The sequence below is a fragment of the Poecilia reticulata genome, chromosome 10 (genome assembly GCF_904066995.2).
Source record: "Poecilia reticulata chromosome 10, P_reticulata-male-v2, whole genome shotgun sequence".
Taxonomy (NCBI): Eukaryota; Metazoa; Chordata; class Actinopteri; order Cyprinodontiformes; family Poeciliidae; genus Poecilia; species Poecilia reticulata.
In genome coordinates, this window is record NC_088839.1 from 14,276,553 (window position 1) to 14,299,860 (window position 23,308).

General features: G+C 40.6%; 1 protein-coding gene across 1 annotated transcript; it reads right to left on the reverse strand.

Moving 5' to 3' along the window:
• Positions 1-1,086: 1,086 nt before the first annotated feature.
• LOC103471212 (BTB/POZ domain-containing protein KCTD16) lies at positions 1,087-19,783 on the reverse strand. Its single transcript, XM_008420059.3, has 2 exons — positions 17,852-19,783; positions 1,087-2,351 (listed from the first exon to the last, which is right to left on the reverse strand). Exons 1-2 carry the CDS (start codon positions 18,645-18,647, stop codon positions 1,897-1,899), a joined length of 1,251 nt encoding a protein of 416 aa, XP_008418281.2. The 5' UTR covers positions 18,648-19,783; the 3' UTR covers positions 1,087-1,896.
• Positions 19,784-23,308: the final 3,525 nt, after the last annotated feature.

Below are 23,308 nucleotides of genomic sequence, written 5' to 3' on the forward strand. Positions count from 1 at the left end.
AGTAACACAAAGACTTTAATGACTTCATTTGAATGCTGCTTTTGTATTTACTTGGTTTATCTTGGTCTTTTATTTATGATCGCAGACATATGTGTGATAGAAGTGTGACAGATAAATAGCAAAAACAGGAGAAAAAAAGTATTCTGTAAAGGTATGTGTACTTTTCATTTTTAGTTTTTGTCATTTCTTAAGAAAGTACATGTATTTTATTCCTGACCTGGACCATTTATTTGGGTTCAGGTCACATTTTGGTTCTTCTGAAATGTGAGAGATTATAGATAATGATCAAATCAAAATAACTCAAAGTACTCACCTGCTGGCAGATGTTAGTACTAAGTTCAAAGGTCACAGTAGATGACTACATTTCATATCCTGAAAAGTCAGGTTATGACAAAAATATTCAAATCTCTGGCAAACCTGGTTGAACAATCCTTTCATTCAGTCAACATATTTATTTAAACTGGAGGCAATTAATTTCTTTTCTTGACAGGACTGGTAAGAGTTCTGACTTTAATCTGGTAGAAAATCTGTAGAACAAGCTAAAAAATCAGACTTTGAGAAATTCACCAAACAATAAATCCTCAAAACATCAGTGGAAACATTCAAAAAGCCAGACAGCAATTATAAGAAGGGCTTGGGAATGTGCAAATAAAGATTTTGACATCTGTTGTTGAGAAGGCTGTATATCCACCGTGCCCCATCAGAAACAAATTGAAAATAAATTTAGATCCGAGTCTTTCATTGGTATAAATAATTGTGGGAATAAATAAGGCATGAAATTGCATTGTCATCATCTACTGAATGGCTGTAACAAAACAAAACATGAAAGGATCATCAACCATCCTGCAACTTGCAAGACTCTCTTAGTGGTAGAAATGGCTGCTTTTCTGATTTCCAGTAGCCAATAGCTGTGCTGCAGATCCAACTTCAGGTTGTTTTTAAACAGAAACAACAAGATAACTTTTGATGCCATGGTTAGTGAAGAATTAAGTCGCTAAAACCTGTAGAGATCGCACCTCACCTCAGGTTTCTGTACCGGAGCAAAGCTTAATAAATCCGCTTTTACAGAGACCAAGAAGGTTCACATTTTTACATAGAATTCTAACCCATTTATTTCGTCTTTTAGCACATTTACAGTCAGCGAACCCACCAATCCCGTTGCCATTTGCTCTACCTACACAAAATCTTCTCACCAGTACATGACTACATCAGACAAAAAGTAATACAAACAGATCAAGGCAGTGCTTCCCTCAGTACATTAGTCTCACCAACCAACACTCTTTTCACCCATCAGACAAAAAACAGTGAATTGAGATTTTGTTTGATATTGCATAATTATGCTAAGGGTGAGATGACATGCAGTGCTGTTGCCGAAGCATACTTAACATGTTTGCATGTGTGTGTGTGTGTGAGAGAGAAAGAGAGAGAGAGAGAAAGCTCGGTGAAGTATAGTGATAATGTGTTGCTAGCTCACAGCACCATCTGGGTACATCCGCTTTGAAAAGCAGCCATTGTGGGCGACTGCACATGCAGAATGTGGTAGGTTGGTGAACTGAAACGATGTTTCCCCTGAGGTCGCTTGTTGTCAGTGATGCTATGACCTGGAGTATACCTTTCTTTCTCGTCTCTACACGGAGAGAGCAGGACGTTTCGTATTTAGTCTCAGTCTGATTTACACGTGTGCATTTCATTCACAACACTGTGCAAAGGTTACAGATAAATAATATTTTTTGTGTGCTTTGCAGTCCATCCTGGCAGGATAATCGTATTCTCTGGTACGATATGTGCCTTAGAGTGCGCAGTGTATCGATAATGCTTTGTAATACTCTTTACTGGTAGTGATATGACACTATAGCACCATCTCGCTGTCTTTACTTCCCCCTTTCCCGCTCATTTTTAGAGTCTGTACTTTCTCAGGAGCTCGGATTGCCACATGTACTTCCTCTCCGGGAAGTGATCGGGAATCCTAATGCGCCGGAAGTCCTGAATGCATTTCTGCAGCTCCTGCTCCGGAGTCATCTTCTCTTTGTGTGCTTTCCTCTTGGCAGCGTCTCGCTCCCGCACGCCGAAGGTCCTCACGCGCAGCATGTCCGTCTTGCGCCGCATCTCGGCCTGCTGCTGCAGCATGAGGGCCGGGCCTTTGGGCACAGGTCGGTCCAGGGTCTGGATTTTGGACTGACGGCTGACGGGCGCGTGGATCACGGTTCCCTGGGGGGTGCTGGCCTCCGACTGGGTTTCGGAGCAGGACGTAGAGAGGTCGTTGAAGGAGGTGCCACTCTCACCCTCACGCTCACTTTTGTGGCTCTTGCAGCAGCAGTCACAGTGAGAGGACGACCACCGCGAGGGCCCGCCTAGGACAAAGCACGCAAAACATTGGTTCGTTTAATTGCTGGCAAATACATGTATTTAAAGCCATTTCGCATTTTGAGGCTTTACAACCACAATTTCTAATGCATTTTATTGTTATTTTAGGTGATAAACCAACACAAAGGCAGTAGAAAAAATATAAAAGGCTGGACAGAGTATTAAACTGCAGATCTATCAAGATATAATCATCTACCTAATCCTGGAGGAGCTGCAAAGAGTCAAGAGAGCCAGTGACTCCACATATCTGTCTGCTATGAATATGTGACAAGACAGGAAAGCGTGAACAATCTTGTTTGCAATCAGCTGTATGTCAGCTATTTGATTCAGGTGTGTTGGAGAAACGATGCATCAACATGTTGAAGGACATCTCAAGGACTTTACTTGGGCATCCCTGATTTAGACCAAGGCCTACGAGTATTTGATATAAATAAATGTTATGCAAACTACATGCTGCTGCTAGTCTTGGCCGGGATTCTCTTGCAAAAGATATTTTTAATCTCAGTGGGATTTTCCTAGAGATACAAAGGTTAGTAATAAGCAATGAGTTTGTCCCAAAGTTCAGACCTACGTAGATCCAACTCAGAATCCCTTTGACTGCAACAAAAATCTGTAATTGCATCAAATAAATACAGACTGCTTTGGTGTTAATCCTCTATAGAATACAAATGCAGAGCAAACGTCTACGATTTTGAAATTATTAAATTAGTATTTTCTTTCCACTTCGCAGTTATGCGCTTTTCTTGTTGGTCTGTGACACCGAATGGAAATACAGTTAATTTAAATTTGAGGTTTCAATGTACAAAACGAAAATGCCAAAGGCTTCATCTGATATTTGTGGAACAACAATGTCAGATGATTGTATGTGCAGATATTTAAGGGGTGCAGCAGTTTGAACATCTGATTTCTCGTGTGATACTCGGTGTTTTGTCCAAAAAGAAAAAAGCTAGTGAGCTGTGCATGTTGCTCTCTGTGATAAGCCCCCCCCCCCCCTAGAGCTCAAACAGCTCAGCACGGCTTGCTGAAAGACCTTTCCCATTTCCCACGGCAAACCTCGCCTCAAACCCAGCGCAATCTGCTCATGCCCTCACAGTTTCTAATTAGACCTGTAGCCGCACCGCCAAGACGGAGGCACATTAGCTTTGTTTCGGATCAGTTAGTCGCATGAGCCAAAAGTGATGTGCTTTCTACCTTTAGGGAGGCGGCGAGGTAAATTTAAAAAACAATAATAATAAAATAAACAGGCTAGCAACCTGAAGGCTAGAGAGAAAGTGAATGCATTCAGCAGCTGTCCCTGAGGGTCTCCTGGTCTCTTTGAGTTTGGATAAATCGGTACAAGCAGAAGATTCCAGCTGCATTTTTCTCTCTATCCTTGTACCTTCCTTTCGTCTCATCTCACTTCCTCCTACACAGCTAATTGCGAGGCAGAAATACTGTACAGTACAGTGCTGCCTGCTGGCTCGAGAAGTGCTAGAGTAAAGTCACTGGCACCGTCTTTCTTTTTCCCAAAATAACCGAGATCGCTTAGATCCGCTTGCAGTCAGAGATGTGCTGTGGAAGTAGTAGATCTGCTAACTGTATGTAAACAGAAAACACAAACTCTGAAGACCTCTTAATAGCTTTTTATGTATTTTATTTCCTAATGGGATGATGCAAACTCGATAGCAGGGACATCTCAGGGATGGAGCAATGATTCGTCCATTGCCTCCCTCCAGCACATGCACCAATTTAAAACAGGCAGAGTTCAAGGGGGATTTTAACCTCTCTGCGCAGACTATAATAACAACCTTATCTCTGCTGCAATGATTGCATTGAGCTGATATAGTCGGAGAGTCGCTAACAGCTTTTTAATGGCTAATCCACGAGTAAAGAGGCCAATCAGCGCACCAATTTCCCCCTGCAGAAAATGAATCTGGCTGAATCCGGCAGCAGACGAGCAGTGCAAATGGGAAATGGATGCAGGCACTTCAGAAAAGGAGGATCAGGAGCAGGACGAGGCGGAGGCAGAGCATTGTTTCTAAATGGATGGATGCTGTAGTCCAGAGGGGCAGCCCGATTAGGAAATGAGCCAACACCCAATAATAGCAACTGAAAAAATTTCCAGGCCATACAAGGGAGTGAGTAATTAGCAAGGCGGTGAGAGAAAAGTACCTGGAGGTCTTATTTTAGTGATGGAAAATCACATATTAAAACACAAAGTTTTGCGTTATGTAATTTCAGTCCCAAGAGCAATCACTTTGGCTGTAATCTCAGATCTTAATGAGATTTTTACGGGGCTGTTTTCTGCAAGTCATTGTTAGGAAAAACCAAATGAGGCAATTTTTATAAGATCTGACATCTCTTTTTGTCCCTGCAATCATCAGCAATCAGAGGCGCTTAGCAGCTGCCAAACACCCTGAATATTCAAACGAGTGATTTCAAAGCAAGAAACAAGAAGAGATGGTAAGTAGAGAGCAAACTGCTGTTCAGTCGCCGCTTCCTGTATTTTTAAGGAAGACCAAGTGATTGTGACGTTTAAATAAGTAATACATTTAAGTAAAGCTTTTATTCCTGGTCCAGATGGCAGCAAGAAGAACTAAAAGAGCTTCAAATCAGAAAATAAATAATGGAAAAAAGCAACTACGGATATGATACAAATATATCCGGCTTTGCTTTTGAAAAGCATGCCAACAAAACTCTGACGCAAATCATTTCCAGTGAAGGGTTAAATAAAACAATTAAATATTTCTTTCTCTTGGAACACTCATAGTAAAACCCTTAAAATAATAAAGAAATCAGTAGATAATTGACATTCTGAAGCTTATTCCACAGAAAAACGTTTTACCGACTGAAAATATTTATCCATATTTCATTTATTTAGACAAACTAAATAATGAAGCAACACAGGCTAAAAAAAACAACAAAAAATACTTTTTAGAATTACAAGGTATTTCTCTGATTTAAAGAGATACATCCCAAAAGTACAAAGTCTGAGAGCCTGAATTTATTACAAAACGAATGCGCTTTGCAGCGGTCACTTGCAAATGTTGAGTTTGACCTCCGTTTCTTGCAATAATCCTCTGTAGCATAGATATAATAAAGTGTTAATATTCCTCAGACTGTAGATTCCTCAGCTGCACATCCATGATGTTGATCCCCCCTTACACCACATCCCAAAGGTGCTCTACTGGATTAAGATCTGGTGACTGGAAGTCGCTAAGGTGAAATCACCATCATATTCAAGAAACCAAAGTGACATCACTCAGGATTAGCGACGTGTTGTATTATCCTGTTAGTGGGGTTGGATAGGCACACTGTGATTAGCAATGAACATAATCAGCAATGATATCGTAACATGTTGCTTAATTTGTACAAATAAGCCCAAAGAGCGCAAAGAATAGATTCCCAACAACGTCAAACTACCACTGCGGTCCTGAACCATCGATACACAACAAATTGGATTCATGCTTTCCTGTTGTTTACATCAAATTCTGACCCAACGAACTGAAGGCTGCAGCTCAAACTGAGAAGAGGCAACCACTTTATTATTGTCCAATACTGGTGAGCCTGTGCGAATTATAGCCTCAGTTTCCCATTCATAGCTCAAAGAAATTGCCCACAGAGTGGTTTTCACTACTGTAGTTTATATACTTCAAAGTTCACAATGTTGTGCATTTACAGATGATTTTTTGTTGATATACTGCTACTTTTTTTTTTTTTTCATCGTTTTGGAAGCAGTCCTGAACATTACATCCCCAAGGTTCAACAACACAACTGCTGCTCTGTGGATATTTTCTGTTTTTATGCACCATCCTCTTTAAATAAGAGAAATATTTATACCTGAAAATCCCAATAGATCAACAGATTCTGAAGTGCTGAGAACAGCCTGTCTGCTACCAATAAATATATTGATTTGTTATTATTTTCTGTTGGTCTTTGGTTTGAGGATGTAAAGGTGAATGTATGAACTGGAAGGCTACAAATGAACTAGATATTATATATTGCAAGGTGGTATTTTCTTTTTAATCCTTGTGCGTGCGAGGACTGAGGCAAACGTAGAGGACCATGGAAAATGATCCAAGTTTTACGTGTGTGGTGTCGGTTGGACCCCATTTCTACATACAAGGGTTAAAGATAACACACCAGGTTATCCTTGAGTGGAAAAAAAATATTGCCAGTGGTTTGTATTTCTACTTTACAGAATCAAAAGCTTTAGTCAAAGAATGCTGTTTATTTTTTAATGACTTCATGATAACGCTCGTCGCCACCATTGCTGATGTAAATCTAAAACCCAAGCAAGAAGAAGAAGAATATAGGAAGGTTTATAATATCCAACTGGAATAAATAAATCCCAAAACATCCAGAATTTGAATCCGTGGCTGAATAAAAGATGAAGAGTTGTATTCTTCTCTTTAAACAAGTGGGTGTGTTCACTTTACTATCTTTTCAGGGAAGCTATTGATTGAAATGTGTTTTTCTTAGCTCCGTGCAGCCTGTCTGAGAGATCTGATTTCCTCCACATTAACAGACCCAGGCTGGTTCCGAAGCCAGACTGAGGCTGTGTGTCTGAACTCCTTATAAATAACACAGAGATGGAGTTGAACTCGGCACAGAGCATGTCTCACGGGGTATCCCCCAAACCCACCCCTTCCGCCCCCCGAATCCCTCCAACCAACAGTGACAGCGGCGATGTTTGTCCTCATCATGCCCGAGAGAGATCAGTTTTGTAGAGATGTGAGTGCTTGTAGATTTTAGAGGCTCTAATTGGCAGAAAAGTAGGACATGATGTGGACTGAAGGCAGAGTTCTCCGACAAATTCAGATGTAAAATGTCACTGAGTTTATTTCCCAGCGTCCATTTTTCTATATAATTTGAGCTTCTTAACCAACTCATTAAAGGCACCTCTGCACAGTATTTTGATCATCTTAGAGGGACTTTTAAAACTTGAAGCTGAAGCCAGATATTTACATACATAAACATGCATAATCTATTAATTCTCACTGTCTGACATTAAATCAGTATACAGTCTTCAGTTAGGAATACTAACATTTTGTCTCTAGAATTATTAGGGCTAATATTTGAGAATACATTTATTTATTTATTTTTTTATTTATTTTCCAAATTGAGAAGTTGACTTTAAATTACTGTGCCTTTCATCTATTTGGGAAAGACTAGACGATGACGCAAAAGCTTTGTACGGTTTTGATTAAGAACATTTGAGATAATTGGAGGCACACCCGCAGATACATTTCAAGTAAAATCTGGAAAATTTAAAAAGAAATCAGTCAAGGCATCAAGAAGGGATTTGTGAGTCTGTAAAAGTGTTTGGACACAATTTCAATCTGCTGATGGAAATTCACAATTTTACGTCCCAAAGATAAACAAAAACAGAAAATCTTGTGAAGATGTTGTTTGAAACTGGTAGATGAGCGTCATTATTACTGGTTAAATGAGTCCTGTATTGGAGTAATGAGGCCATTACTCCAATATCAACATAAAAAGCAAAGACACGGTTTTCAAAGACTCTCTTTTTATGGAGACACGCTCTAAAATTTTAGTGCAAGACAATAAAGAATACTATTATATTTGGTGTGAATAGGGAGAAGTGTGAGGTAGCAGTAGACCCAGGTAAGTAGAATGAAATGATGATTTAATGATGAAGAGTACAAAAATACAGGCAAGGAGCTCAGAATCTGGTGGCACTGGTGGTAAACAGAACACACAAATGGGAACAACAACAACAGAATAGATGGTGGACGACAAGGAACACAGCTGGGACTAAAAACACAGGGAGACAATCAGGGGAAACAAGGAACAGGTGTAACCAATCAAGGGGTAGACAGGTCAACACGGAGAATCAATTGACACAGAAACCAAAATAAACACAGAAAAAAATCAAATCCTGACAGGAAGCTTGTAAACCTGTAAAGAATAAGAACAGCAAGAATATATTATGTATTTTTTTTTTCTTTTTCTTGCTGCAGCAGGGGCTCATACACAAAATAAACAAAGAGCATTATGCAGAAATATTGAAGCAGTTCCTCAAGGCGTCAGCCAGAAAATTGAAACTTAGACAATGGGCCAAAGTTTCAGTAAACTGTTGTTCTCGAAGGATAATCAAAGTTTAAAGGCAATGTTACCAAATCCCAAGAAAATGTATGTACACTTCAAAGAAAGCTTAAATATATTTATATTCTGACATTTACTAAATATGTTTGATGAACTGAATTGACCTAAAACATTAAACATTTAGTCTGACTTATTGTCTGATGGGGAGAAAGAAGAGCTGTGCTTATTTTAGAAAGTGAACGTCATTAACTAGTTTCAGCCATAAGGTTTTTTTTTGTCATAGACTCAAGTGACCCAAAGCTGCCTCCTTCCTAAATATGATTTCAGATGAAGTGTGAACTGTAACCTGAGTCAAAATTCATGAGAATAACTTTTAAACTAAGAAAAAAAGGAGCGTTTTACATCTATGCTGTCTGAGTGTAACAAAAAAACAACATCTAAGCGACATGTCTTTTCATTACTGTCTGTTTGCCTGTAACTCAGCCTAACCCAGTGAGACTGAGCAGTTTGAATTATCTTGAAGTGCTTCAGGTGCTGCCTGGCCCAGGTGCAATATCATTTTCTGGCCAAGACTTTGTGAAATAAACAGAACACAGCGAATGCTCCTGACCTTATTTAGGGACGAGAGGGAGGGAAGTAATCTACATGTGCAATACATCAAGGCTAAAAGCAAGTTGATTGAAAATACATGCAGCCTGTCAGCGAGTACATTCTGATGCTGTTGACCAAATATTCCTTAATCTTCCGCCGCCTCGAGGGAAGAATAGCTTACATGCTTGTTAACTCACAAATGAGGCCAGTGTGCCCTTGCAGCACAAAAAGGGCTTGTCTTGCAAGCGCAGCAACTGTCCCTACAGCGGGAGGGAAATCTATTTTACAGAGACTCGCTTCATCACCCGATGTCCAGCCTGACTGATGACTACAGCTGTTTCCATGCCATGCAAAATAATGCGTTTCTGAATTTGCCAATAATGATTACTTCCATGAAGAGCTTCAATGTGGAAGGAACTGGGTGGGGGGGGAATTAAGTAAAGTGTTGTGGTGTGCCCCCGTGAAAATCACACGATCTAACTCAAGGTTACCAGTGTTGTACGCTCCAGGGTGCGTCTTGCGTTGGCTGATACCCGCGAGGAGAGTGACAGCTCCACCGGCTGAGTATTAATGACACGCGAACGTTGTCAAGAGGGTGCCGATCTGACGAGTGTCACCCTGACCAAGAGACGAACAAGCAACGCAGGCAGATTGAAGCGTCCATATCAGCCTCTCTCTCTCCTGACCCTGAGCCACACCTCTCCTCTGCACAAGGCCTGATAAAGATGGAAAGAAAGGTGTTCTTATCATCCTCTAAATTATGCCCCAAGAGGATCGTCTGGAGAGAAGGAGTAATTGTTCTCCTTAGAGCTGTCGTTATAGGGAAACTTCTATATTACACTGCCCCGCAATAGTATTTACCTCAGGAAGCACAAAACTTTAGGGAATAGACAAATAAATCAGTAATATCATGCAATAGACACACAAGTAGATAATGCGTCTGAAAGAATATTCAATAATTTCACTGAACTCAGATCCAGCAAACTGGTTGATGTAGCGAAAGTGCGTTAGCTGGCAAAAAAGGTGGGTGGCATCACCTAGCTCACTCTCTCTCCGGTCACCTAGCAACGTCTTGTTGAGTAATTTTCACAGCAGTAATTTAAGGTTTCGCCACCATTAATAAAACTGTCATTTTAAGGCCCCGTATACTTTTGTTAGAGCACATTAGAGAACAAATGGCATCATGAAGACCGGGGAACGCAGTACAAAGATCAGAGATACTGCTGTGAATAAATTTAAATGTTCAGTCTGTCATGTGAAATGGGTATGAGTGCGGTTCAGCTGCAGAAGTACCAAGTTACGCCATCCACCTCAGCTGACAGGCATGTTGTAGGACTAAATCTAGTTGAGAATTTGTGGCAAGACGTGTTCTCCGTACATTCTGGAGACATTTTAGTAAGAATAGCAGCAATGCATTTTATTTAAAAAGAGGACGCTGTTTAGCAGAATCGACAGAAAAAAATAATGATAGTGACAATTTCAGTTTTTTGATATTAAAATCTGGTAGCGGTCATTGCTTCTGCTCGCTATCGAGAAGAATCAGTAAAACAATTATCTAGGTAGTCACTTGGAGAAAACTCAGTCATTCAGAGGGAGCTCTAAACAAAGAGTGAGGTGGTTTGGATTTACGACAAGACATATTCTCAATATTGTGACTGAGCTGGAGCTATTTTACAGAAAAACGACTGTAGGTACCGATTTCAATTTCTTGACCTGCTATGGGCATACCGTAAAGACTTTCCACCGTAATTGATTAATTCATTTTAGCTTGTGGCTGTAACGTGACAGAATGAGACAAAGATCTGGGGATATGAATACTTTTGCTAAGTACTACATAGATGTTCTGTTAATTACTCATTTTTAACTTTGTCAGGCCAGAGAAGAGTTTAATGCACCCTCCCTTCCCCTTCCCTCCAAAAAGCTCCAATCTGCAAACGTCTCCTTCTGCATACCAACACTTTGAATTCTGTTGTCTTCAGAAAACACTCAGCATGTAAGAAGATTCTCATCCAAGCAGCCATTAAGTGCCTCTGGAGTGATTATTACGGTATTGTGTGTCAGATCCAGGAAGAACTTTTATACCTGCCCTCTGATTTCTTCAAGGTACAAACATAGCAGAAGAAGGGACAATAATACTAAGTGGGAGGCATGCTGGAGATTTTAATTGGTGGAAGTTTGAATTTAAGTGAGAGTTTAGCCTGTTATTTCCTCTCATATTTGAAATGTTGCTTTTTAAAAGTCTCACTTTGTTAATCTGTCAAAACTGCACTTTTAATTAAGAGTCAACTGTCTTGCAGGATGCAGCAAAGACAAGAGGCAATTAAAAATAGTGTAACAGGAGAGCTTTTTTTTAAAGGTGGGGGACTATTTAATCTTTAATTCCTGTAACTGTACTTATGAATTCATCATTAAGTATTTCAGGTTAAAAAAGGAAATGGCTGATTAAATTTCAATGAACGTGCTAATTGTTTAGGGTTATGCAAACAGTAAAACCATGTGTGTATTTTATTGGATAGATTAAAGAACTAGATTTTTCTTTTAGATCAGTTTCTTTCTAATAAATTGATTTCTTTCCAGAGTTGGGCCAGATTGCCTGCTTTAGATTGATGAGGTGCAAAGACTCCGACTCACATTTCTCGTCCTACTGCCAACCATTCCTCTGCAAAGGTGCTGTTACGGACATAAATGAGTTATTCTCAGGAACATCATTTGTCTCTTGTAGGTATTGCCAATCTGCTGTCCAACCAGGCTCTGTGAGAGCTCAGCAATGGGCCAATCTCTTCCTCTTTTGGACCCAAGCAATAGATTACTCTCCCTGTCCCTCCCTGTTGTCTTGTTATCACTGTTCAGAAGCAATTATGGCCACACATCACCGGCTTGTGGACCGAACTGAAGGCTCTGGATTTATTTTAACAAGCACTTCCAGGAACCGTTCTCTATCCAACGGTACATTTCTCCCCACTCTGACTGGGACTGACTCTGTCAGAGTCCGAGATGATTTCTGCCTGTGGAGTTGCAGGTTTTCGGGGCCTAACGATGATTTCTGTCTCTTTGACAAGGAGTCGGTAAGTTCGGACGAGGTCATGGACTTATTTCATGCAAGATGACAGCTAGTTGTAAACCAATGAACCAAGTTAAAGTCCTCCTTTTGTTCGACACGGTTTCCAGTTTCAAATCATTGAGAAGAAATGGGTTGAACACTCTGTTGTGTCTCAGTGAGTGCGGGAGGAGAAGGGGAGGGAAACTCCCTCCCCTTACCTTCATGACGCATCTCTCCTCAGACATAGCTGACAACCGGCTGGAATCTTTAATGTGTTAATAACAACAATAAAGATGGACTTTTTAAAATCTAACAACATGTAAAGCATAGTTTTGGAATACAATATTTTTTGTAAGTACTGCAAATATCCATTCCTGACTGTTTCAGCTAAATGCAGATAATTAAACCACAGTAATAATAATGAGAAGGCATCGACAAGAATTTAGTTTAATCTAAGTTTTGAATTTTTTTGGACAGTTAATGTGTTAAAACCTCAAAATGTTTTGTTTTTTTTTTAGCCGGGCTGCAGAGCCTGGCCTGGAGAGTTTGCATGTTCCTCCTTTGCATGTGTGGGTTGTCTTAGGTAGCCTAGCTTCATGTCACAGTCCAAACACGTGACCTTTAGTTTACTGTAAATCACCATGAGGTATGAGTGTGAGCTTGGATGGTTGTTTTTCCTGTGTGTCTCTGTGTTGCCCTGGCGACCTGTTCAAGGTATAACCTGCCTCTTCCCCGTTGACAGCAGGAAATAGATAATGGTCCCCCATGGCACTGTATGGACCAGCAGATATGGAAGAAAGGATGTTTTTTGAGCAGATCCTTATTTCAATCTTCTCTCATATGAGCCTGACTATGGTGTTATTCAAATAGCAAGAGGCCTTAGTGCACTATCTGATTTTTTTTGTTTGTTTGTTTTGCTGCCATTGTGAAATGTGCTCTTTCTTTCATTAAACACAAATAGCTCAAGTCAGTCATGAGCTGTTTCACTTACATAAAGCATGTTTATTGGACGATGTATCCTCATGTACCGGGTGTATTTGGTATTGATTTATCAGAAAGATGTAAAACACAAGCTGTTACCCTTATGAACTGCCGACTGTGCTGATATGTTTTACTTCTGTTTTTAGTAATAAAATATAACATGGGCAAATACACATTTATGGCACTGAATGTTAAATTTATCCACAACAAATCTCCAGCCTAGATAACTACCATATTTTCCAATCATGATAGGCTGAGCTTCCATAATACTATAATTATATATTCTTCTATTTTCTAAGCCGTCTAATCAGTTCATTCCAATTTGGTCTGAGTACTTGCTTAAATTATTATAATTCATCTTGCCCATCAGTTGAAAAGGCTCCTAAATTATGATGCTACTGTGACCCCTTGATGAGAGTGCCCTTTTGTTCAAATTCTTTCCCTTTCTTTCCTCTCTTTGTCTGAAACAAAAGAATACTTTCAACAGGGTTTGAGAAATGAACCAAAACCTTAAAAGTGAAGACCCGAATGGCTGAACACAGAACACACCAGGACGAAAAGAACATTTACAGTACAGCTTTATGCAAAATGTCCACGGTAATGTGGAGAATCTGTGGAGCTGTGTGGTAAACTACTGATGCATTTAGCAAGAAGAGCAACATGAATGATGCAAAGGAACCGGCGGGCTGGAAGGAAACTCTATCACTTAGCTCATTTTGGAGTATCATTTTCCATCCATATGAGTTGGCGTTTGGATGTTTGCATAGGTAAGGGGGGGCAAAAAGCAGCTCAATGTTCTGCCAAAAGAAAACAACAAACAACGATAAGGTTTGTGATCTGGTTCATCCCCCTCCTCCTAATATTTCTGTTTGTCTGCTTGCATTGTTTCATCAGGACTACCTGCTCTAGGCCTTCCAGTGTCCCACATTCACAATGAGGTTACGGTATTAGTTCTGATGGTGGATTCAGGCCGCGGTGATGCTATGAAGCAAGGTCCTCTCACGCCTGCCTGCTTTTGATGTGTCCGTCCATCAGCATGATGGACGGACACATCAGCATGACGCATGTTGCATTTTCCGTTTTTGTGCACATGCATGTTTCCTCTAAGTGTAGCCCTCTTCTAGTGAAAAGCAATCCTCTCCTCTCCTGAGTCTGTCTTATCACCTAAAATATTCTCCTCCCACCGCTTCCTCACACTGAACGAACTTTCCTGTCTCATCCTTACTTTCATCTATTTTTGTTCCCTCTCCCTCTTGCTTCCTTCTGCCTCAGTTCCCTCTCCACGTGGCCAAGTCTCATGCAACTTTTACTCCCTCATCCAGCCATTCACTTCCTCTGCAGCCTTTTCCCTTCTTCTCCTCGGTTCCTCGCAACTTCTTTGGCTCTCGTCTCCTCTTCGTCCCGCTTTGCTCGTCGTGCTGGACTTTAGCGCCCTCTCATCCTCCCCCGGACTTCATCCCAGGGCGATGTTTGTTAACGGAGAAAGAGGAGAACACCTACACTCTGTGCTCTGCTTGAGAATAATGAATGACTCAGGAAATCCCATACAGAGTGGGTTCTTTCAGAAAGTCAAAGCAGAGTGCTTGGTGGAAAAAAAACTGCACAGTTTGAAAGACGGTACTACCCTCCGACTGTAGCCTCTAGAAATGATTCATATTAGAAAGCTTTGGATTTTGTCAAAAACGTAAATGTTTTTATGAGGATTTCATGACAGACGAACACCGTAAAGCATAAAGACGTCCACACAAGTAGAAGGTCGACTCAGTCTCAGGTCTTCTTCATCTTCTTATAGGTTCCCTTCCAGGAGTGCCCTGCATTTAGCTCCATCCATCCTTCCATCATCAATCTTCTGAAGAAAAACAACCCCACAGCATAATACTGTCACCACCATGTTTCACCATAGTGATAGTGTTTGCAGCTTTCTCACATTTGTTGTGCTGGATTCTCTAGGAATATCACAGTAAAGACCATTGCCTATATTTTTAATTGCAAATTCTCTCTGCAATTTTAATGTGTGCTACTTTACAATAGCCTAGGTCAATTTTAATACAATATTTGGCAGTATATCATTTTGAACTAACATGCATGCAAAGGTGTATGGATTGACTTTCACTGCCCTTAATCTCCACGCTTAATGTATAATTTTAATGGCCACAATTAGGGACGAGGACAATGTGATAAAGGAAAAGAAAGAAAAGTGTCAGAATAAAGGGAGTTCATCGTAACTGCGATATTCAACAGTGGTTTCACAAATATGTTTGTTTTTTATGTCCGCAGCATAAAATCCCAGAACAACACACACTTTTGTGGTGCTAAAGTGACAAAATATGAGCATATACTTTTTCAAGGCTTTTCTAAAGGGAGCCATTCAGAACAATTCAGGATGATGAACAAAGTGCTTTTTAATTGCCCATATGTCTCTCTTCTCTTCAAAGGAACGAGCCAGATTTGCCGCTAATTAAGATATTAGCTGATCCACAGTCTTTGTTCCCAAGTAAAACTGACTCAGAACCACGCATGTTATATCTCTTTCTCCTCTTTTTTTGCTGCCCACTGGCACTATATTATTCATAACCCAGAGGCTGTCAGGACCCGAGCAGTAAGCTGCATTTACACATGACACATGTGTACTTGAAGTGTGGTGGCATTGTGACTCAACTTCCTTGGGGGGCCGTGAACAAGTCTGCCTCTAATCTCGGACTCTGGACAGAAGTTTGCGGAAAGCCGCTGAAAGGAATTTAAACATTTACAGGGAATGGGTTTGGGGAGGAGGAGTTTGTCTTTTTTTTCTTCTTCTTTTTCCACCCCATTGTTGTGTTTTTGTATGGCTGATTTTTCAATTTACTGCAAATTGACTCACAGGTTGTTATGAACCTGTCAGGGAAGGGAATGACAAATTAATTTATCAATTATGAAAATAAAATGTTTATACATTTATTTTGTTTGCTAGAAATATGACAGAAAACTGGATTAATAGAAATAATGTAATATGTTTCTATTAGTTTACTTATTCCAGGCTTACATAATTAGGTCAGAAATTTGGAAAAAATTTAGATTTTTTTAAAAATTATGGACAATAAATTTTGTGAGTTAAAAGTATGTTCCAACATATCTAATGTAAATACTTTAAATTATGAAACTACAGACTACTAGAATTATTATTATTTTTTTAATCCCTGATTTTTTTTTTCTTGTCAGTACAAAATTTCCACCATATCGATGTACCTTAATTAAATTACAGAAATTCTGCTATGGCTTAGCTTTTGATGTTCCACCACGAGACCTCAGGGACATCTCAGAAAGTTTGAATATCATTGAAAAGTTCATTCATTTCAGTAACACTAAAAGCAAAATTCATATACTTTATTGCACTCAGAGCAATATATCACATATATTTCTATCTGATTTTACATAAATGGCTGAAGGACAACAGAAATTCACAATTTAGTTCTCTAGAAAAGTAGAAGATTAATAGAAAGGGATTTTTAACACAAAAATGATATGTTGCAGTCTACGCAATCTTCGGTAAGACTGCTGACTTGACAGTTGTGCAGCAGACACTCATTGACACCCTCCACAAGAAGGTCAAACCACAATAAGTCATTGCAAAAGGAAGAAACTGGTTGTTCAGAAAGTGCTGTGTCCAAGGCTTTCAATGGAACGGTTAGTGGAAGGAAAACATGTGGTGGGAAAAAAATGGACAAGCAAAGCCCTCAGAAGAAGAGTGAACTAATATAAGTTCAAGAATCTGGGTTGATTCACAATTTGTGAATTGCAGTTCATTTCATGCTTTAAGATCCACCTGAAATAAGCATGATATGAACTGAAACGGCTGGATTCCTTTTATTAATTCACTCCTGAACCAGAGACATTGTCAAATGCATCTGAACTGGGGGTAAAGATTTCAGTTCACTTATGAAACAGACTCCTTGACTTGAACAAGAACAAAAAGATCCAAAACCCAGGTTCCTTGAGGAGCCATTTCAGCTGCCTGTGCTGGGCCACTCACTTTTTTTTAACAAATCTAAAGTGAACACGGTCTTCAATCAGGAGATAATAAACCAGGAAACAGCACGTCAAGCAGTGTGGGTAGGTGAGACATTTCAATGGAAAATGCAGCATCTCCATAAAGCTAGTCAGCATGCTCTAAATTTTTTCTGGTCGACGGCTGCGCTGACTAATGCCCTACAGAGTATCTTTTGGTGTATTGCCAGGAAGAAGATGAGATACTAGAAACAATGCAAAGCGGCTGAAGGTCTCTCTCACCTCAGCAGAACCACGGATTGACCTTCTTACCATGAGGCAAAAGGAGCCCCAAGTAGTGCATTGCACATATTTGTCAGTACTAGTCTTATGTAATATAAAATTTCCTAGTGAAACTTAATTTATCATCTAAATGGGAATAAATAAGTGCTTTACACACATTATGTAATGTTAAGAATATGTGAGTTTCATTTTTTGATTATTATTATTATTATTATTATTATTATTATTATTATTATTATTATTATTATTATTATTATTTTGAATGGATTACTGAAATAAATGCCCTGCGATGAACTGAAGACCAGTCCGGGGTGTGCCCCGCCGGTGTGCCCCGCCTCTCGCTGCTGGAGTCAGGCACTAGACCCCCCAACCCCCCTGCAACCTCACAAAGAGGTATGTATGGACAGCGGCTGGATGGATGGACTGAAATAAATTAGTCTTTTTGACAGCATTCTAATTAATTATAATGCACTTGTATAGCCTCCATCTGGCCACCTCTTACAGAACCTTCTGGTCACCTCACATCGCTTAAACAGAACGGACAATCAGATATTCACTCACGGTAAAAGATGTACTGTGTATAGTTGGACCAGACCCTGTCGTCCGCGTAATGACCCGTGGAGGACGCAGTCAGCGAGGTGTTGCAGGCCACAATGTGAAAGCCACTCTCTGACAGCATGTCAAAAGCCCTCTCCAGGTGCTTGAACTTGAGGTAAAACCTGCAGGTGTATCGGTCCGGGGGTCTGTCCAGATCCCTGTTCTCATTCAGGGCGTCTCCAAACACCTCCTTGGCCAGTCCAATCCGGCTGCTGATGAAGATCCTGGGTAACTTTTTGGCCTTGGGGTCAGCGTGGTACTCTCTGCCTCTGAAGGCGACAGTAATGTAACCATACCTCCTGTCCAGGGAGTAAGACGGGTACAGCCTGTGATCGCTGCTCTGCGACTCCTCATCCCAGTCACTGTCATCCTGAAACAGCTTCGGCTCGTCGCCTGACAGAAGTTTGGTCAGTTCCGGCAGCTGAAAGTACTCGGCCTCTCTTTTCAGCCTCCCTCTCTCTGGAAAGTGGTCAGGGAGGACAACCTGCTTGTCTCTGAGGTAATCCAACACGTACCGGAACAAAAATCCATCTCTGTCGATAAAATACCGCCCTCTGAAATCCCGTGACAAGTCGTTCGAAGACCCCTTCTTGTTTGAAAACAGCTTCCCAAGTAAGGAATTCGGGAAGCTCGTCAGGGTGGCGTGACGGGTATAATAAACCTGCCCTCCCACGTTCAGCTCAACCACGTCCGACGGAGGGTTTTGCACCGAGCCCTGGTCTTTGGCTGGCTGCGTTTTGCAGTTTTCGCTCAGTGCCATCTCTCTCTCGCACGAAACGTCCCAGAAGTTCAGGGTGTGGGGTGCAGCTGCATGGAGCTGAGGCGCTCAGACACCAAAGCGGAGTCCCGATTCCAGACTCAGTCCTGCTGGCATCCAGCGGTTTTTTTATTTTTTTATGACAGAACAATCCCAAATGTACGTCTACGGCGCATCCTTCAAGTGCGTGCGTAAAAGTCCAGCATCGATTATTACAACCAGCATCATGTTACAGGCAGCCACTGCGATTTGGTCGTGGAAGTGACTTCGAATGAATAAACGCGAACTTTCAACGAAGAAAAATTACAATTTTAAAAAAGTTTCAGTAAACCTGCATCTTAACTCAACCTTCTTAAATGCAGGATAAAATGGAAGAGAAATTGTGAGAGCATCCTTTCGCTCTCCTCCTGACTGCTGGGATGCTGAAACGCGCTCATTGGGAGGAGGATGATGATGGTGATGATGATGAGGAGGAGGAGGAGGAGGCAGGAAGCGGGACTCCTTTGCGCACCAGTCTCCCCAAACTGCTGAGTGCGGAAGCAGCCAAACCGGCTGAAGATTTAAGATATTGTTGTTCCGAGCTGTGACATGGAGGAGGGGAAACAAATCCACCCGTGAAGCACAGTCTTACATCATCTTAAAGGAAAATGTCACTTTGCAGTCCATCAACATGAAAACGGACTGATAGATGGGGGGGTGTGCATCTGTGCGGTTCTACTGTGGCCACGGGCGGCTCGGCGCGCAGCTGGCGATGAGGATTCGGGGTTGTAATTACGCGGCTCCAGCATCCCGGCGGCGAGGATTTTAATCCAAAGCGTTTGGTTCTTCGCGGCGCATTCATATTTAACACCTTTAGCTGACGCGCTTATCCCGAGAGAGGTTAGGTGTCACCGTCTGTGACTCCAGAACTCATCCGCTGTGACAAGTACAAGCTGCAGATCCACGGGACAGCTTTACCCTCTTCTGCGAGCAATGCAGCAGTTACGAATGGGCTAAGACGAAAAATAAATCTGACAGGTGCGCTCTTGTGATGGAACCTTTGACAATAGGTGTCACTGAAAACTGACCCCGTCGTTACGAATAAGTAGATTTTTGATTCATTACGACGCACAGATTGGGGAACATCTCTGCTTATGATGCTCCTCTGATAGCTGCAATGAAGAAAATATATTGATACACTTGTTTCACATTTTTGTCACATTATAGCGACAGACTTCAAAGTATTTTGGGGGGGAATTAGCATAAAGTGACAGCAAAATTATACAGGTTAACACATCGTCCAACCTGAGCTGTGGATACCCGCAGCTCCTCCAGAGCCACCTTTGGCTTCTTTCCTCCAATCTTTCCATTTTTAGATTAGGAACAGAGCAGTGTTCTGTGAGATGTTCAAGACTTTTGGTATTTTTAAAAGTCTAACCTGGCTTTAAACTTCTCCACAACTTTATCTCTGACCTAAATGTTGTGTTCCTTGGTCTTCATGAGGTTGTTGTTCTCCATCAGTCTTTCACAAAACATCTGGATTTATGATGAGGGTGACTTCTCCACACGGTGTTTTAGCACCATTGTAAAGGGGGCTGATAAAATAGGTATGCTGGGATTTTCACATTTTTTGTTTTATTTTGTTTGGAAAATCATGTGTATTTTCCCTTTCTCCTCCAAAGTACGCACTGTTTTGAGTTGGTTTATTTATTGGTCCTAATAAAAATAAATCCTTATAAAATAACACTGAAGTTTGTTGACAAAAATTCAAAGGGATAGTAAAACTTTGCAAAGCACTGTGTGAGTCCCATTCTTTCACCCATGCTGCGTATCTTTACAGGCAAAAACTCCTTAATACGCCTCATTACTGAAATACTTTGCTCTGGAATAAACCCAGCAGAGCAGGCAGAGGTGTGGGACTGATTGCACAGCAACTGTTAAACGAATATGTCACAGAGTCAGCAGTGCAAATCTGAAGCCAAGTGCCTCTGGGTGCAAAATCCACTTTGGATAAAGTGAAACGCTGCGTAGCTGGAGTAAAAGATTGACAATCATTTGCATACACTTTTATGTGGGTCACAAACGTGTGCAGGTGCAAAATTAACACATTTAAGTGCATGACTCGATTTTCACGGTCACCTGAATGCTGGGCACTTCTTTTTTTGTTTTTTTTTGTTTATTAAATTTTTTTTTCTTTGTTTTGTTTTAGGAATTTTCTAAACCACCAGGAGAAAAAAAAATGCTCTCAGTGCTTCAACGAATTTACTGTTTGCAGCTTGTTTGATTTTCACGTGTGCGTTTGTTTGAAGTTCTAATAAAATCATATTGTTGCTGCAAGAGAAGGCATCAATGGTGGTGGGAGAGCCCCCTTGACTCGTGGTTTGAGAGGAGGCAGCGGTCACGCTTTACCCTGTTAATTCACTGTATATTGTGCTGGAGAGGGGTTGCTAAGCAGCCACAGGGGACTGAGTGGGATTTAAACAGTAGGGATTTAGAGCTACAGCAAGCTCTCTGATCTCTTTTCTCCAGTGATGTGATGTTTTGCTTCTTACATTGTCTCTCTGGTACAGTAATGTTTTGACTATTTAGTGACTGTAATACTACAGCAGACGTGATGTGAAGTGTACCTCCGCTAGATCTGCGACTTGTTTAAAATGCAGGACAGCCGTGACAGACGAGGATTTCATGTCCTAGATTTGGCTTCTAAATGATTCTCCTCCCAGATGTCCTATAAATCCTGTGACTTAGTTATCTCACTCATCCCCCTATTAGAAACATCCTCCTGTCGTCGCTTATTTCTCTGCTCATCGCAAGGCGATGAAGGTTGGTTTCTGTATTTTGGAGGGAGTTGAATTTCATGCATGAATAATGTAAGACAATATGGCTCCCAGCTGAGCATGAAGTAAGAAATCTGTATTTGCTGGAACATTAAAATGGCAGCTTTGGGCTTGCAAACCCTTTCAAGAAGTTGTCTATGGTGCAGCTTTGAAGAAACATTTAAAAGCTTGTCCTTTTGCATGTTTACAATGTGCAAAATCTGCATCCTTTCTGATCAACGTCAGTACTCTAAGCTGTACTCCATTGAGAAATATATTGTCAGATGAGTGGATGTCTCGTAGAGAGCTATTGCACTACCTCAGAAGCGCCTAATGATCCAAGCAGGATCCTCCTTTCTGCAGAGATATCCTTCGTATTCACACACAGCATCTTTTGTCCTATTTCCTCCTCTCCCACTCACTTTTTCTTCTACTCATATTTTCACACAAAAGAGGCCAAGGTGCGAACTGGCGTGTTTAGAGAAACACAGTGAATCTTGCTGTTTTCAGACAGACTTTGATTTCTGATGGAAGACAAAGTTTAATTGAAGGGGACATTTAATTGCATTTTCTGCTAAATTATCCATTATATAACGCTTTGTTAGTCATAAATTTGCTTATTATTGTGCTTTCAATTGTATGTGTTGCTTGGTGCCCCTAGAGGGCAGTGTGGTCAGTATGTGAACAGATGACTCAATATTTGAAGAATATTACAGTACAAGGAAACTCATACTTTCAAAAAAATTCTTTAATTTGAACTGATTTGCAGCTTGTCTTAAATCGACTTTAACATGCATGAGGTATTTAAGATCAATTTTGTGACTTGCAGAAGTATTGACTTTGCACATTTTTACTACTCTACAACGACAAAGTTTTATTTTGTTTTGATTTATTTATTTTTTTAGACTTAAAAAACAACATAATTGTGAACAATTGCAAACCAGAGGACAAATTATAATTGGCATTCAAACTAAAATCTTAAAGGTTGGTGTGCATTTATATTCAGCCTCCTTACTCTGATGCCCTAAAAATTAGATCTCGTCCAACCGATTGCGTTTACAGGATAAGTTAATCTGCTTGCAATACGACCTCAATATGAATATAGCTGTTTTTGAGTAGGTCTCAGATGTTTAGAGAACATTGGTGAACAAACATATTCATGAAGATAAAGGAACACAGTAGGCAGGACTGACATAAAGTCTTGGAGAAGCTTAAAACAGGTCTTGGTTTATAAAAAACTATCACGTTTTGCTGTTTTTCATTGAGCACTGTTTAAAACCATACAGAGTCATGTTTGCTCTCTGTTACAAGCCATGCAGGGCCACAGTAACCAAGTATTGCCAATCAAAACGTTAGACTTACATAATAGAAGACCTCATCACCTCCAACAACCACACAAGCAAACATGGCGGTGACAGCATCATGCTGTTGATCTGTTTTTCTTCAGCACAGCACAGGGGCTCCAGAGTGAATGGAAAGATGGGTCTAAAAACTGATAAATTCTTGTAGAAAACATGAGAGAGGCCCAAAAAAGCTGAGACTGAGGGTGGACATTCACCTTTTAGGCAGACTTGCACTAGTTCAGACGAAGACATAATCATGTGTGAGAATGGCCCAGTCAAAGCCTTGGCCTAATTCTAACTGGCAATCAGCTTCACAAAGAAGACCTGGCAAACGTTTCAGTCTGCAGATATACAAAGCCGGTTAGAGACACATCCCAATAAACTTGCAGATGTAATTCAAGTATTGAAGGCTGACAATTATGCTCTACTCTGTGTAGTTATATATGTGTGCTACAATCCTAATATTAAATTTGTCATTTTAACTTTGCAAAAAGGTTTTGAGGTATGGATGCATTTATGAGCTGTT